Genomic DNA, 15,197 nt, shown 5'->3' on the forward strand with positions numbered 1-15,197 from the left:
TTCTTTCCTTGGTTCAGTATAACTCTGACATGCCAAATTCAACTTGCTTGCATATTTCTGAAAGCAGCCCCTGTGACAGAGCATTGGTGGCACATCATCTTTGATGGACGCTTAAAGGGGCTTGTACTTCCATGTCTTCATATACTGTAATTTTCCTATAGAAATAAAATTCCCAAAGTATATTGTTAACATTGCCACCATTTTTCATTTTGTACAAGTATACAGACGTGTGCTAAATTAGATGTGAATTAGTTCTAAATGTTACTATCAAAATTACCATTTTTGTTTAGTGAGCACTTTGACTGAAGCCTTGTATGAAGCTGTGTATTGTCATCTAACAGTAATACTGACCTGTGTATAAGTGTCACTGAATTAAAAAGCTAGTTTATAGAATATTTCAAAGGCTAGTGGTACATGCAAAGGCAATTACAAATTAACATCTTCCATTGGGCAGACTAGATGATACATTGTATGTAGTAAAACTTACAATGGAGAAGCATTAAATTAGGAATTCATGTATGTTTATATGTGCCCATTACCTGGTACAAACTAATGGCATGCAATTGTCAGTGTGAGATTGAGATGGTCAGCAAATTAATTGAAAGTATAGAAATATTGTTATTACGTGTGATATGTATTTTGACAATTAAGAAGATGCAATGTGAAAACATTTCACGTTATGTTGCAGAATGTTGATTTTTGCCACATCTAGACAGCTTCATTTGGGAAAAAAAATACTTGCCCATGCAAAACCAATAAAAAATCTCTGTACACTTTCCTTTGGTACCTTTGATCAGTAAACACCACACTAAGGCGTTGAAATTAACTTAAACTAAAACTTTAGTTATAGTCATGTTGCAGTGTTTCTGGAACTGTGCAAAAAAAATTGACACTTTCCTCATTCTGGGAACCACTGTTTCATCTCACCTGTAGATCTATAGCATTACTTGGCAGCTCCAGATTATACCTCATCTAAACATATGTAAAATAAGCTTCCAAATGAGAGAGGTATGTGTAGGTTGGGTGCATTTATCTCCAAAAAAAATGACCTTTTTTGTAGAATTGCTACTTACCCATTAGAGTAAAATGCTATTTTATGAATGGGGAGAGGAAGGGACAGGCTAATGGCATACCACAATTAGAGCACAAAGTGAAATATCAGCGAAAGGATGAATAGGATCACTGGAGTCCAGAATAGTATCTTTTGTAGATTATATCCAGTTTACTCTGTGAAAGTTATACATTTCTGTAATGTTCTTGATTTAACAAAAGTGTAGGAAAAATCTATCTAAGATCAAATGCAGAGAACCAGATATCAGGTTAAATGGTGCATACAGGGCTTGAGACATTTTAGACGCCTACTATCCAGAGGATTATCTAATAGCCAAAGGCTAATATAAAATATAGGTATGGGGATGAACCAGCAAAGCACTAGTAAAAATCTTTCCTTCCTTCCTTCCCCTCTTCTATAAACGGAGAGGGTGCTGTTCCCAGAAATTGGTGGTGGAACTCCACCTTTTACATCTGTCTGTGGCTAGGAGTTTCTGATCAATTGGAATTCCTTCATTGTTCTCCATGATGTATCTCCCCTTGTAGGCTGCAAGGGAGAAGGAATTATCTTCCTTCACCCAGAGCTTCCCAGGGCCACCCAGAGGATTCAGGAGGCCTGGGGCAATTTCGGGGGCCCCTTCCATTTAAAAAAAAGTTGCAATACTATAGAATACTATATTCTCATGGGGGGCCCTGTGGGGCCTAGGGCAAATTGCCCCACTTGCCTCCCCCCCCGGGCAGTCCTGGAGCTTCCTGGCTGTTGTGAGAGCATAGTGCGGGAAGTGAAGACTAGCTCTTCAGTTTCTGAGTTCTCTCTCCCACCTTACCCTTATCCCAAATAGCTATTGTGCTTGTTCTTAGTGCTCCCAAGTAGCAGAGTAAAAGTGATTCTTGACAATTTAATTACTCTCCTCCAGGGATCTTAATAGTAATTTCTGACCCATTAACGAATTTGGTCATTCTGTTCAGCAAGGTTGTCAGTAGCACGAGGATACTAATGTTGTTTGTGGACTTGTGAAGACAGCTTTCTGAAGGTTAACTAGGGCAATGATCAGCTTCAATGGCTAGATCTTCAAAATAACTTAAATTCTGCCGAAATGAATTACTTAGACCACCTTTGTGGCCAAGGATAATCTTTTACTTAATGGAGGGGAGAGGATTTTCAAAACACACAATGAAGAGGTGATCTTGGACACACATTGACTATACTGCCAAAGTCAAAGGATGCCTGTAAGCCTTAAAGAGATCCCCTTAATGCTTTTCCAGGCTCAAATCTTCAAAACTTGTTTAGTTCCCATTTAACACCCAAATGAAGTGGCTGACTGAGTTCTCAAATGCTCACCCACCATGGAGGAAGATTTCTGAAAATTTGACAACACCCAGGGCTAAGCCTGTTAGGAAACCTGGCCAGTTCATACAGATGCCTAAATGGGAGCCACGCTCTTTTGAAATCCTGATCCCAGTTGTGGGTGCTGAGCACATCTGAAAATCTAGCCTAAATCTTTTAGAAAAGATCAATCTAATAAAGATACTACCTGTCTTACAAATTAACTGTATTGCAGCATATAACCTTTTGTGAATCTCAGCATAGTATTTAAAGATGCTGTTTTGATAAGAAGTGGGACAGAGGACAGACCTTTCATGAGCCCTGTCCAATACAGTGATCAAGATAAAATGGGATTAGGCTCCCAAATACAAAGCTATATTATTGGACATTCAGTCTTGTGAAAAGGGCCAAAGTGAGACAATCTGGGGCAGTTGGTGCTGCAATGGGTCTCCAGGTCACACTATTCTCTGGGAAGTAGTAAGGCAGGTCAAAGGAGATAGATTAAGTAACCCAATCATATCTCACTTGAAGTATGGAGAGGGTCTAATGATCTATGGAGACCGTTAGCTGTGTTAGCTGCAGAAGTCTAAATCTAATTCAGTACTTTGTTTAACAGGGAAGTTTTCAGATGAAAGATTAGAATGAGGAAGTGATCAAATATGGGACTACTTACTGATGGGACACCTAATGCCCTTTAGAACTTGAAATGTGTACCCCTCTGTGCCAGCTTGGGTGAATTTGACTCTAGGATCATAACTAAAATCAAAATAATCATGTATACAGTGGTGAAGCATTCTTGACTGTGACGGTAATGGAATATCATTAATGACATGGTAGGCATTTACAAGGAAAGGCATAGGCTTCACGAAAAAGGTATTCACATCCTTATCCCACTCACATCTTAGTGCTGCTTTCCATGCAGCCCCTCAAGCTTGGAATCCCACCTTCTCTTTCAAGCTCTGCTCCTTTAAGTCCCTGCTTAAAATAAACTTTTTCCAAAAGGCCTTATAAACCTAATTCTCCCCTTTTAAAGAAGTGTTAACTGAATAGACAGTAGAAAAATAAACTAAACCAAACTAATGGCAATTTCAAGATCGAATGCTGACTTCACTGCTTATTTGCTTGCTGATACATCTCATCCCCCCTGTTTTGCTAATTAGATGGTAAGCATTTCAGTACAGGGATCTTGTTTGCATATTTATTTGTGAGGTATCTGGTATACTGTACTTTTAGTGTATTAAACAGAAAATAAAAACTAAGTAATAATTGTTAGTTTAGTAGTATAAGATTATTGTTTTCCTCAGGAATGAGTACAGTACATATGGAATATACATACACATCTAGATCTGTACTATGCAGTAACAGAGACATTTCAGATGTTTTAAACTATAGCTGTGTGTTTTTAAAAAATCCATTTACTATACTTTAGAACTTGTTAATATTGCTACTGTTCACACATGTTTTTGAAACAGTTACACTGATACATTCACATGAGTAGTATACTCACATGAATGATCTCATTGGCTTCAGTTGAGTGAAGATTTTTCAGGAACTAATGGATCTAGTCATGTGATCAGGGATTATTTTTGTGAGTAATGGCTTGTAGGATTAACTCGGCACCTTGTACCATTAGATAATATGCAGCAGTTCCTATTACATTCCTGAATTTGGCTATCTCTAGTATCCAGTAATTTTTGTTTTAACATTTGAAACCTATTATTCACTTGCTAGTGATAGAGTCATTGCCATCAGAAATTTTGGAGCTTTCTTATTTAAAGCAACAAGATGTGTTACCAGTGCAGTCTGTATGTATATTTCCAAAGTTGCTATAAGTGTAAACACTTAACATCTTTTTTTTCTATTAATCAGGTTTAAGACTCCTAAAAATCTCATTATCACACGTGAGATTCATGTAGCAAACAATGCATCAGTGTGGTTTGTCAATAAAAAGCCTTCAACCCTGAAAATAGTAGAGGAGCAGATTGCAGCCTTAAATATCCAAGTGGGCAATCTGTGCCAGTTTCTTCCTCAGGTAGGAAAGACAATAATAGATACAAATTGAGTACTAATTTATTGGGGATGGGGGTGGGGAGAAGGGGATTGTGACTTTTTAAATGTGGCCTTTCAGTAGAGGGACTAGAGGTAGCTCTTTGGAAGGCCAGAAAGGGTAAAAACAAAAAAAACCCCAATTTTAACCATTGCATCATGAATGATTTTTAATATTTTTGTGTGTGTGCGGGTGTGTATGGCATGCATAATGTTTTAAGGCTCACTGATTTTGTCAAATTAGGTAATCTTCCATAAAAAAGAGAGCATGTGTTGGAGACGGCATGGTCCAATGGATAGGGATCAAGTTTAGGAGGCTGGAGGCCTGCACTAGGCTTGTTATGTGATCTTGGGCAAATTACTTTCCCCCCCTGTATCTCATTGAATTGGGGGTCATGATATTTGCCCTAGTTTGGAAAGTGCCTTGAGTCTATGGATGAAAAATAATCTAAAGTATTAAGTATCTTTAAATATATGATACATTCTCAGAACAAAGCCAAGGGGAACCTGAGTATGTTTGGGAAAAGAAAAGTAGCAGAGAGCTCCATCATCTAGGTAGTTGGCCTCCTAGCATGTCTGAACTTGAGAACAGACAAGTTTAATTAGACGCTATCTAGACTAGGGGTAAAAAGTCATTCTTCTTCGAGTGATTGCTCCTATGCATTCCAGTTAGGTGTGCGCGCCGTGCTCTTCGGAAGATTTTTACCCTAGCAACACCAGCGGGCCGGCTGGGCGCCCCCTGGAGTGGCGCCGCTATAGCGCTAGATATATACCCCAGCCGGCCCGTCCGCTCCTCAGTTCCTTCTTCCCGCCCGTGACGGCCGTTGGAACAGTGGAGTGCTTGTTTGTCCTCCACATCCCTAGCTCACCTCGGTTCTAGTTTTGTAGTTAGTGTATATAGTAGTAGTTAGTTAAGTAAGTTATTAGGTAGATTAAGGGGAATTAGGGGGGCTTAGCCCCTCTTTTCCCGTCCGGTGCGGGCGTATGCCCAAGACACCGGGGTTTAAGCCCTGTGCGGCTTGCCAGCGGCACATGCCTATTGGGGACCCTCACGACTCCTGCCTGCGTTGTCTTGGTGAGGCCCATCGACCAGATAAGTGCCCTATTTGCAGATTGTTCAAGCCTAGAACGAAAAAGGAGCGGGACATTAGATTAAGGCAGCTCCTAATGGAATTGGCGCTTACCCCTGCGGTGTCGACACCATCAGCTCCGCCGTCGTCCTCAGCACGGAGCGCTCCAGCGGTCACCATCACGGTACCGCTCTCCGTCTCGGCGCTGGTCGCAGTCCCGGTACCGCTCCTCATCGCAGTACCGGTCGCACTCCCGGAGGCGATCCCGGTCCCGGTCTCCGGACGTCAGCACCGAAGAAGGTCCGGATCCCGTCACCGTTCTCGGAGCCGCTCCCGTCGACGACGGTCGAGATCGCGGTCGACCTCCCGGTACTCACGCGGTTGACGGTCCCGCTCTCGCTCCCGGTACCGCGACGATCGGCACCGGTCCCCAGCACTGTCCACGGACAGACTAGTGGCATCGACGGCGCAGTCCCTGAGCGCCTCTGCCCCCCCGTGGCCTTCCCGCCAACCGTCGGTCGCCTCGCACGAGGGCAGTGGTGGAGATCACCGGGCAGATCCCCAAGGACAGGACCACGGTCCACAGCAATGGGGCTTCTGGACCACCTGGGCCTTTCACGAGGCTCAAGGCGCCCCCTCCCTCCAGCGACCCAGGCCCTCCGACCACAGGGTGCCGGAAGCCACTGTCAGCAGGCCCCCTCCATCACCTCCGGTTGAGGTTCCGCCGCCACCTGTACCGGCGGAACATCCCGTAGAGGCGGAGGCTTCGCACCCCATGGGCGAACCACAGTTACAAGCCATGGGTCAGGGCCATTCCTCGTCTTCTTTGCCGGACGAGGCAGTGGCGGGGTCCTCATCATCGGATCCCCCACCGATTGACTTGCGTGCCCATCAGGACCTCCTCCGTCGGGTGGCACAAGCCATCAACCTCCCGGTCGCAGAGGTCACTGAGGACGAGGATCTGGTTACTAATGTGATTGGAGCTGAGGCCCCGATGCGAGTGGCCCTGCCCTTCATTCGCACGATTCAGAAAAATGCCACTACAATCTGGCAATCACCTGCGTCCATCCCTCACACTGCTCGAGGCGTGGAGCGAAAGTACTCAGTGCCCCCGACCGGGTACGAGTACCTGTATACACACCCGGCCCCAGACTCCCTCGTTGTGCAGTCGGTGAATGACCGGGAAAGAAATGGACAGCCCGCGCCAGCGTCGAAGTCCAAGGACGCGCGCAGGATGGACCTGTTGGGCCGGAAGGTCTATTCGGCTGGCGGCCTTCAACTACGGATATCCAATCAGTTGGCTCTCCTTAGCCGCTATGCCTACGACAACTTCGTGGCCCTCTCTAAGTTTACGGAGTTGATTCCCACATCCTCCAGGCAGGAGTTCTCTGCCCTGCTAGAAGAGGGCAAGAAAGCCTCCAGGTCCTCCATCCAGGCCTCACTGGACTCTGCAGATTCCGGAGCCAGGACTTTGGCATCAGGAGTGACCATGAGGAGGATCTCCTGGCTGCAGTCGTCTACCTTGCCGCCAGAAGTCCAGTATACCTTGCAGGACCTGCCCTTCAGTACCAAGGGCCTATTCTCAGAGAAAACAGACTGCAGAATCCAGACCCTTAAGGATGGCCGTATTGCCATCTGCACCCTGGGCATGAACACGCCTGCTACCCAGCGGAGGTCCTTCAGGCAGCAGCCCTATCGGCCATTTAATCAGTCCAGGTCGAGGCCTGATAATGGACGCAGAGGCAGACTGAACCGCCATAGACCATCGGGCAATCGGCGTACCCAGTCCCAGGCGCCCTCTAAAGCCCCTCAAGGGCCGAAACAGGCATTTTGATGGGACGCCCGAGGACGGCCCATCAGTCTCTTCACCGGATCCTTCCCCGTTATTTTTCAACCGTCTTTCCCACTTCCTCCCGGCGTGGTCCCAGATTACAACGGACAACTGGGTGCTACGCACGGTAGAGTCCGGTTACCGTCTTCAGTTCGTTTCGCCCCGTCCCTCTTTAGGGACCCCTCTCACGAGCAAGTCCTCTTACAAGAGGTCGAGTCTCTGCTGAGCTTGGGTGTCATAGAGGAGGTGCCGAGCGATATGCGAGGCAAGGGATTTTATTCCCGATATTTCCTAATCCCCAAGGCGAAGGGAGGTCTACGACCCATACTCGACCTCCGAGAGCTCAACAGGTACCTGCTCAAGCTCAAGTTTCGCATGGTGACCCTGGGGACTATCATCCCCTCCCTGGATCCAGGAGACTGGTTTTCCGCCCTCGACACGAAGGACGCATATTTCCATGTTGCGATTTACCCTCCTCATCGACGCTACCTGCGTTTCGTCGTCAACAGCATGCACTACCAGTTTGCAGTGCTCCCCTTCAGCCTCTCCACAGCGCCGAGGGTCTTCACCAAGTGTATGGCAGTGGTTGCCGCGGCTCTCCGCCGTCGTCGGATACACGTCTACCCGTATCTCGACGATTGGCTGGTCCGTGGACCATCCCGCCAACTGGTAGCGAGTCACATGACCACGCTCCTAGCCCTGTTTCAGCGCCTAGGACTTATGATAAATGCCGAGAAGTCAATGTTGACTCCATCGCAAAGGGTGGAGTTCATCGGAGCGGTCCTGGATTCCAATTTGGCCAGGGCCTGCCTGCCCCAACCTTGGCATCAGTCTCTGGTCTCCCTAGTTCGGGGCCTACAATCCTTTCCAACTACAACGGTGCGTTCCTGCCTTCGCCTCCTGGGCCACATGGCTTCGTGCACGTTCGTCACTCTGTACGCGAGGTTGCACCTTCGCCCGTTTCAAACTTGGCTTGCGTCAGTGTACCGGCCCCACCGCGACTCCATGGATATGGTAGTCACGCCCACGAAGCCGATCCTCGCTTCGCTCACCTGGTGGCTGGACCCAGAAGTGGTGTGTGCCGGAGTCCCATTCCGCCCTCCTCAACCATCTGTCACCCTGACCACGGATGCTTCAGAGCTAGGGTGGGGGGCACACCTAGCCGACCTGCCCACCCAAGGTCTCTGGTCGCCCCGAGAGCTCTCCTTACATATCAATGTCAGGGAACTGCGGGCGATTCACCTCGCGTGTCAAGCCTTCCGCTCCCGTCTCCAAGGGCGTTGTGTCGCGGTGTTGACGGACAACACAACGGCGATGTTTTATGTCAACAAGCAGGGTGGGGCCCGATCCTCCCTACTTTGCACGGAAGCGATGCTCCTGTGGGACTTCTGCGTAACCCACTCGATTCACCTGGTAGCGTCCTATCTTCCAGGAGTGCAGAACACGCTGGCCGACCGTCTCAGCAGGTCGTTCCTTTCACACGAGTGGTCGCTGCGTCCAGATGTGGTGTACACAATTTTCCGCAGGTGGGGGTTTCCCCAAGTAGACCTGTTTGCCTCCAGAGAGAACAGGAAGTGCCACCAGTTCTGTTCTTACCAGCGTCGCACCCCGGGCTCCCTGTCGGACGCACTCCTCTGCTCCTGGACGGGTCACCTCCTATATGCCTTCCCTCTGTTCCCGCTCGTACATCGGGTGCTTCTGAAGCTTCGGAGGGACAAGGCCCACCTCGTACTCGTTGCTCCGGCCTGGCCGAGGCAGCGCTGGTACACGCTGCTGCTCGAGCTCTCCGTTCGGGATCCCATTCCCCTCCCGTTGTGGCCGGATCTGATAACGCAGGACTTCGGCAGGCTCCGCCACCCGGACCTGCAGTCCCTCCATCTTACAGCCTGGTGCCTGAGTGGTTGACCCACGTGGAGCGTGCCTGTTCGGTGGCGGTCCAGCGAGTCCTGCTAGAGAGCAGGAAGCCCTCCACTCGCTCGACTTACCTCGCAAAATGGAAGCGATTCGCAATCTGGTGCGATCAGAGAGACCTGAATCCGTTCGTCGTCCATATACCAACGATCCTGGACTACCTCTGGTCACTTAAGGAGCAAGGTCTCGTGGTCTCATCGTTGAAAGTGCACCTAGCGGCCATATCCGCCTTTCGGCCGCCCGTCGGTCACCGGTCCATCTTCTCCGATCCGACGGTTTCCCGCTTCCTCAAAGGCCTAGATCGCTTGTTCCCGCCAGTATGGCGTCCTACTCCGTCCTGGGATCTGAATCTGGTTTTGACCAGGCTCATGAGAGCCCCCTTTGAGCCCTTGGCCACGTGTTCCCTGCTCCATCTGTCGTGGAAAACAGCGTTCCTCGTCGCCATAACCTCAGCGAGGCGAGTTTCCGAGCTTCATGCCCTGACGGCTGGTCCACTGTACACCATCTTTCACGCAGACAAGGTTCAGCTTCGGCCACACCCGGCCTTTCTCCCTAAGGTGGTGTCGGCCTTCCAATTAAACCAGGACATTTTTCTTCCTGTTTTTTTCCCGAAGCCTCACGCCTCGAGTCGGGAACAACAGCTTCACACCCTGGACGTCCGCAGGGCCCTTGCTTTCTACATAGAGCGAACAAAATCCTTCCGGCGTTCGCCCCAACTATTCGTAGCAGTTGCGGAGCGTATGAAAGGCAAGCCGGTCTCCTCTCAGAGGATTTCCTCCTGGGTCACTGCATGTATCCGAGCATGCTACGAGCTTGCTGGTATACCAGCTAACCATCTCACCGCTCACTCTACGAGAGCTCAAGCCTCGTCTGCTGCCTTTCTGGCCCATGTCCCCATCCAGGACATCTGTAGAGCGGCCACCTGGTCTTCTGTCCACACCTTCGCTTCCCACTACGCGTTGGTGCAGCAATCCAGAGACGATGCAGCCTTCGGCTCAGCAATCTTACACTCTGCCACGTCTCACTCCGACCCCACCGCTTCGGTAAGGCTTGGGAATCACCTAACTGGAATGCATAGGAGCAATCACTTGAAGAAGAAAAGACGGTTACTCACCCTTGTAACTGTTGTTCTTCGAGATGTGTTGCTCCTATCCATTCCAGACCCGCCCTCCTTCCCCACTGTCGGAGTAGCCGGCAAGAAGGAACTGAGGAGCGGACGGGCCGGCTGGGGTATATATCTAGCGCTATAGCGGTGCCACTCCAGGGGGCGCCCAGCCTGCCCGCCGGTGTTGCTAGGGTAAAAATCTTCCGAAGAGCCGTGCACGTGCGGCGCGCACACCTAATTGGAATGGATAGGAGCAACACATCTCGAAGAACAACAGTTACAACGGTGAGTAACCGTCTTTTTTAAAACATGCTGGCCGACATATTTTAATCAGGTGGTCTTTAAACTATGTTTATTAATGCAGTAGCTAATATTTGTTTAAAATCAGTTTTTCAGTGTAGACTAGACCTTAGCAGGAAAATGACCTTAGAACAAATTCTGGGAATGTGGCAGAGTGAAATTTTGAGCACTTAGATTTTCCAGGGTGTTTTTGTTTTTGTTTGGAGAAGTGTTCAAAGCGATTCTCAGAAAGCCATGGACAAAATTTGATAACAATTAGATTTTTCAGCAAGGAAAACTATGACTAAATCATATGCTAACTATATGCATATGAATAGATCATATGCTAACTATAACAGAGTTACAGGGCTGGCTGTAATACATAACTGAGGTGCACATTTAATAAAAAATTGTTAACTAACTTCCAAAGCTGTCTGACATGTAACTCTATGTTGTATGTGCATATTAGCTTGAGATAGGCCAATATATTGCAATAAAATATTACTTTTTTGCAATATTATAACAGACCTGTGACGACATTGGTTTTTGGTTTCTGCTTTGCAGGACAAAGTTGGGGAATTTGCAAAACTGTCCAAGACTGAGCTTCTTGAAGCTACAGAGAAATCAGTTGGCCCACCAGAAATGTACCAATTCCACTGTGAACTAAAAAACTTCAGAGAGAGAGAGAGAGAACTTGAGGTAAGTACCTACCTAGTAGATCTTGATTGACCTCTTACAGTTGGTATGGCTATTTCCACCTTTTCATGTTCTCTGTATGTATAAATATCTTCTTGCTGTATGTTTATGCATCTGATGAAGTGGGCTGTAGCCCACAAAAGCTTATGCTCAAATAAATTTGTTAGTCTCTAAGGTGCCACCAGTACTCCTGTTCTTTTTGCGGATACAGACGAACACGGCTGCTACTCTGAAACCTGTCAATGTAGAGTTAACTGGCCACGGTTGCAAAGGCCTTAAACTCAATTCAGTGGCATTTGTCTTCTGTATGTAATACAATAATATTTGAACGCCACATCCAGTCATGTCCAAAATTTCCGGGAATGTTCTAGGCATAAGTGTCCAGAACATTATTGATTTGGGGGAAAATTTGAAAACTCAAAGGGAAAAAATGGGTGCACATGAAGCCTCTGCCATCTCATTAGTACAGCTACAGCTTCAATCACTTATGCCATTGTCTGTAGATCAAACAACTAATTAATTACACCCATTAATGCTTAACAGCATAACAGTACCCTATCTCAGCTCTCCCTGTCCTCTGAATAAAGTTTACATAATTTATTTTCTAGTTATAAAGAATAAAAATGGTGAGGGAAATGGGGCTGAATGGGGGCATGCACACAGATCCTAACTTAAGGGATAGAATATTATATGACAAACAGTGACATTGACTAGGTACTATGGAGATACCAAGCTAATAATTAAATGTCACTTTGTTTGCCATATAATATCTTTATAGTCTCTGTGATAACCTATTAATCTAACTAAATAAGATAGATAAAGGAATTATATAGAGGTGCAAAACTAATAGTTATAAAATATCTCTTCTAATTAGTAGTGAAAGTAGAGATATTTTGTTCAGTTAAGAATTCATTCAAGAAAGAACAAAATGTGTAAGGCAATAATGAAAAATAGTTTCCCCCCTCTCCTGTTGACCAGTAGAGAATAATTTGTTTGATCAGAAAATGTTTGTTTTTTAAAGATTAAGTTGTGTTTGAATTACTCTTATTACTTGTTATTATTTGCATCATTGTTGTAGCTATGTTGAGCCCAGGATATTAGAGAAGCAAGGCAGGTGAGGTAATATCTTCTATTGGACCAGGTTCTGGTGGTGAAAGAGACACGCTTTTGAGTTTGTAGTCTAGAAAGTGTCTCTCTTTCACCAACAGAACTTGGTCCAATAAAAGTTATTGGCTCACTCACCTTGCATCTCATTACCTATATCAAACTTGAGTTTCCATGGCACAATTATGTGGGAAAAGTTCTCGTGCATCTTCCAGTACTGATGGCTATAACTAGTGGTTTGACTCTCCCTTTTTTGAAAAATGAAATTCAGTTGCAATGAAAACACAAAAAGCTACTGTTCTTACACTTCTGTCTAATTCTTAATTTCTTCTCGTTGACATACTTTTCATAATTTCTGCATACCCCTTTGTATTTAGTTATTTTAGTAGAGCAAAGTAAATAGTGTAAAATATATTTTCTGACAGAATTCATTGCAAGAGAAAACTAATTTCTTGGAGAAAATGAAGCAAAGAAATGAACGGTATAAGCAAGATGTGGAGAGATACTATGAACGCAAGCGTCATCTAGATTTAATAGAGATGCTTGAGAGAAAAAGACCGTGGATGGTAAGTTTGTTTTTTTTTTCAAATTTTTCTGAAAAACTATTATAAACCCACCATCTTTTTAAAAAGAGAGAGTTACTATGCAGTGAAATAAGTTTTTTCCACCCCAGAATAGCCCAAGCACTACCAATATTACAGAAAGTATATAATTGTCCTGAAACATTGTGTTCTACCCCTGGCCTCACTTAGCTTTTGCCTAGTTGCACCTATTGCTTCCAGCAATGGCTTGTACTTCATGCTTTAAAAGGAAGGCAGAGTGACTCCCTCCGCTAGACCAATCGTTCAGTACTGTATCATGGGGTAGTGGTATTTCCAAGCAGCTGATCACCTTGTGCCCTACAGCATAATGAATGATGGGTCTTTTTGTTGCTTCAGAAGTAAGTCTTGCAGTGAGTTTCACAAAATGTTTTGTCATACAAGTGCCTAGAGCTGGAGATAAGTGCTTTAAAGAAATCAAAATAAATAAGAGATGTGCTGGGTTAAAGGTAAATCATTTTGGCTTGCTTTAATAGCCACCTTCTTATGTCCACAAGAGTCTGAATTATTTTGAATTACAAAATGTGATATTTCAAAACTGACTCAGAATTGGAGAATCAAAGCCATCAATTAAGCTGGGGTTGTTTAGAATTTTGAGGCATTATGTCATTATTATATTTACTCTGCTTTCATGCCATTCATTTAAGCCCACAAAGGAAACTTTAATTAATGAAGTATATGTGGCAAATTTTTGGATCTCATTTACAGTGATTGAAATTTACAGAGGGTGCAGAAAGCCTGGCCCTCTACGGTAGGTTAGCCATGTAGTGGCGCTGTATGAGGGGAGTTGCAGGTGTAGCAACCACAGAGAAGCTCCCTGTACATTAAGGAAGAAGCCTCCATGCCAGCCATTGATGAGTACACTTGAGGAAAGGCAACAGGATTCATAGTTATGTGACTCAGGTGTCCCAACCCACAGTACAAATGCTATGAAAGGACAGCTACTGAAGGACATGGGCTATAGCCTTCCAACCTGGCAGTGGAGGATGAACTTTGTCCTTTTCTTTTATGTGGGTGAAGTGAATTTCTCCTGTAGTGGTAGGGGATAACTCGGTTAAGGCGTAAAAAGTATCTGTTTAAACAGGACAGCTACAGGCTGTGCACAGTTAATCAGGAAAGAGCATTGACATCACTGTTATTGGGGCAGTACTTTGAAGGCTAATCAATAGAGACTAAGGGGAAAACTAATTGTTTGTTATAACACACATTTCTGAATTGACTTTTACGTTTAGAAATAAATGGTTCTTTGAGTTATGCCTTTGTAGATTCACACAGCTGAGACACACCTGCACACTTAAATTTTCCTGAGAGCTCTGTAGAAAGCATTGACTATGCTTTTGCCATCCTGAATATTTGGGTCTGAAGGTGGACAAGAAGCAGTCAGCCTGACCCCTACCTGCTAGTGGCTATCCCTCAGAACACTGAACTCACTTGCATAGTGGATTTGAACAGAGAAGACCCGAACCTTTCCAACCACTGAATCCCAGTATAGTAATGTCTCTGCCATGGGTTGGAATGCTCACTTAGTTAAGTCACAATTCAAATTCTGTAACTTGGCAGATGCCAGGTTACATACCATTATACTGGGACAAGTGGTTTAGTTGGCTCTCAAGGCTGTTATCTGTCAAATACAGGATCAGGTAATACAAATATTTAGCAGGCAGTAGCATGAAGATGAACTATATCATCTACCAGGGTTGAGCCAGATCTGCTTCTTGTAATAAAGCTATTCCTTGAGAAGGTAGTGCATTTAAAATCGTGTCCTTAACACTGTTGGCCTGTGAGGCATATAGAGTACATTAGTCTACAGTCTCAGCAGAAATTTCACCTTCTAGCACAAATGGTCTTGAAAGTACAAAGTGCTTCGTTCCTTGTTTCTGAGATGGAAAAAATCCCACAGATAGATCTATTGGCAATGAAAGAGGATGCCATACACTGTCTTCAAAAGAGGAAGACATTATTTCTCCTTTCATGCTTTCCTTTCTTTATGCCTTAACTCCAATACCGCTGATCCTGAGAATAACAGAATATTGGAGAGGATGGAGAAAAGGTGCTTCTGGTATATCCAATATCAATAACTCCAACTGGGGGCTAACCTGGAGCTTCCATCCTCTTTTTCACTAATTCCCACTCTTCTTTCACAGAAAATGACAGCATGCTACACTTGGACTAAAAATCC

At 45.5% G+C, this 15,197-nt stretch overlaps 1 protein-coding gene across 3 annotated transcripts in view; it reads left to right on the top strand.

Annotated features, from left to right (window-relative positions):
- The window catches only part of SMC5 (structural maintenance of chromosomes 5), an 83,163-nt gene that overhangs the window by 10,711 nt on the left and 57,255 nt on the right, over positions 1–15,197 (top strand). For all 3 annotated transcript variants that reach the window (XM_039544669.1, XM_039544670.1, XM_039544668.1), the window contains exons 4-6: positions 4,247–4,409; positions 11,184–11,318; positions 12,845–12,985. In XM_039544669.1, the coding sequence (XP_039400603.1) occupies positions 4,247–4,409; positions 11,184–11,318; positions 12,845–12,985 (439 nt within the window). The remainder of the gene's footprint in view (positions 1–4,246; positions 4,410–11,183; positions 11,319–12,844; positions 12,986–15,197) is intronic.

Source organism: Mauremys reevesii, linkage group 6 (assembly GCF_016161935.1).
Source record: "Mauremys reevesii isolate NIE-2019 linkage group 6, ASM1616193v1, whole genome shotgun sequence".
Taxonomy (NCBI): Eukaryota; Metazoa; Chordata; order Testudines; family Geoemydidae; genus Mauremys; species Mauremys reevesii.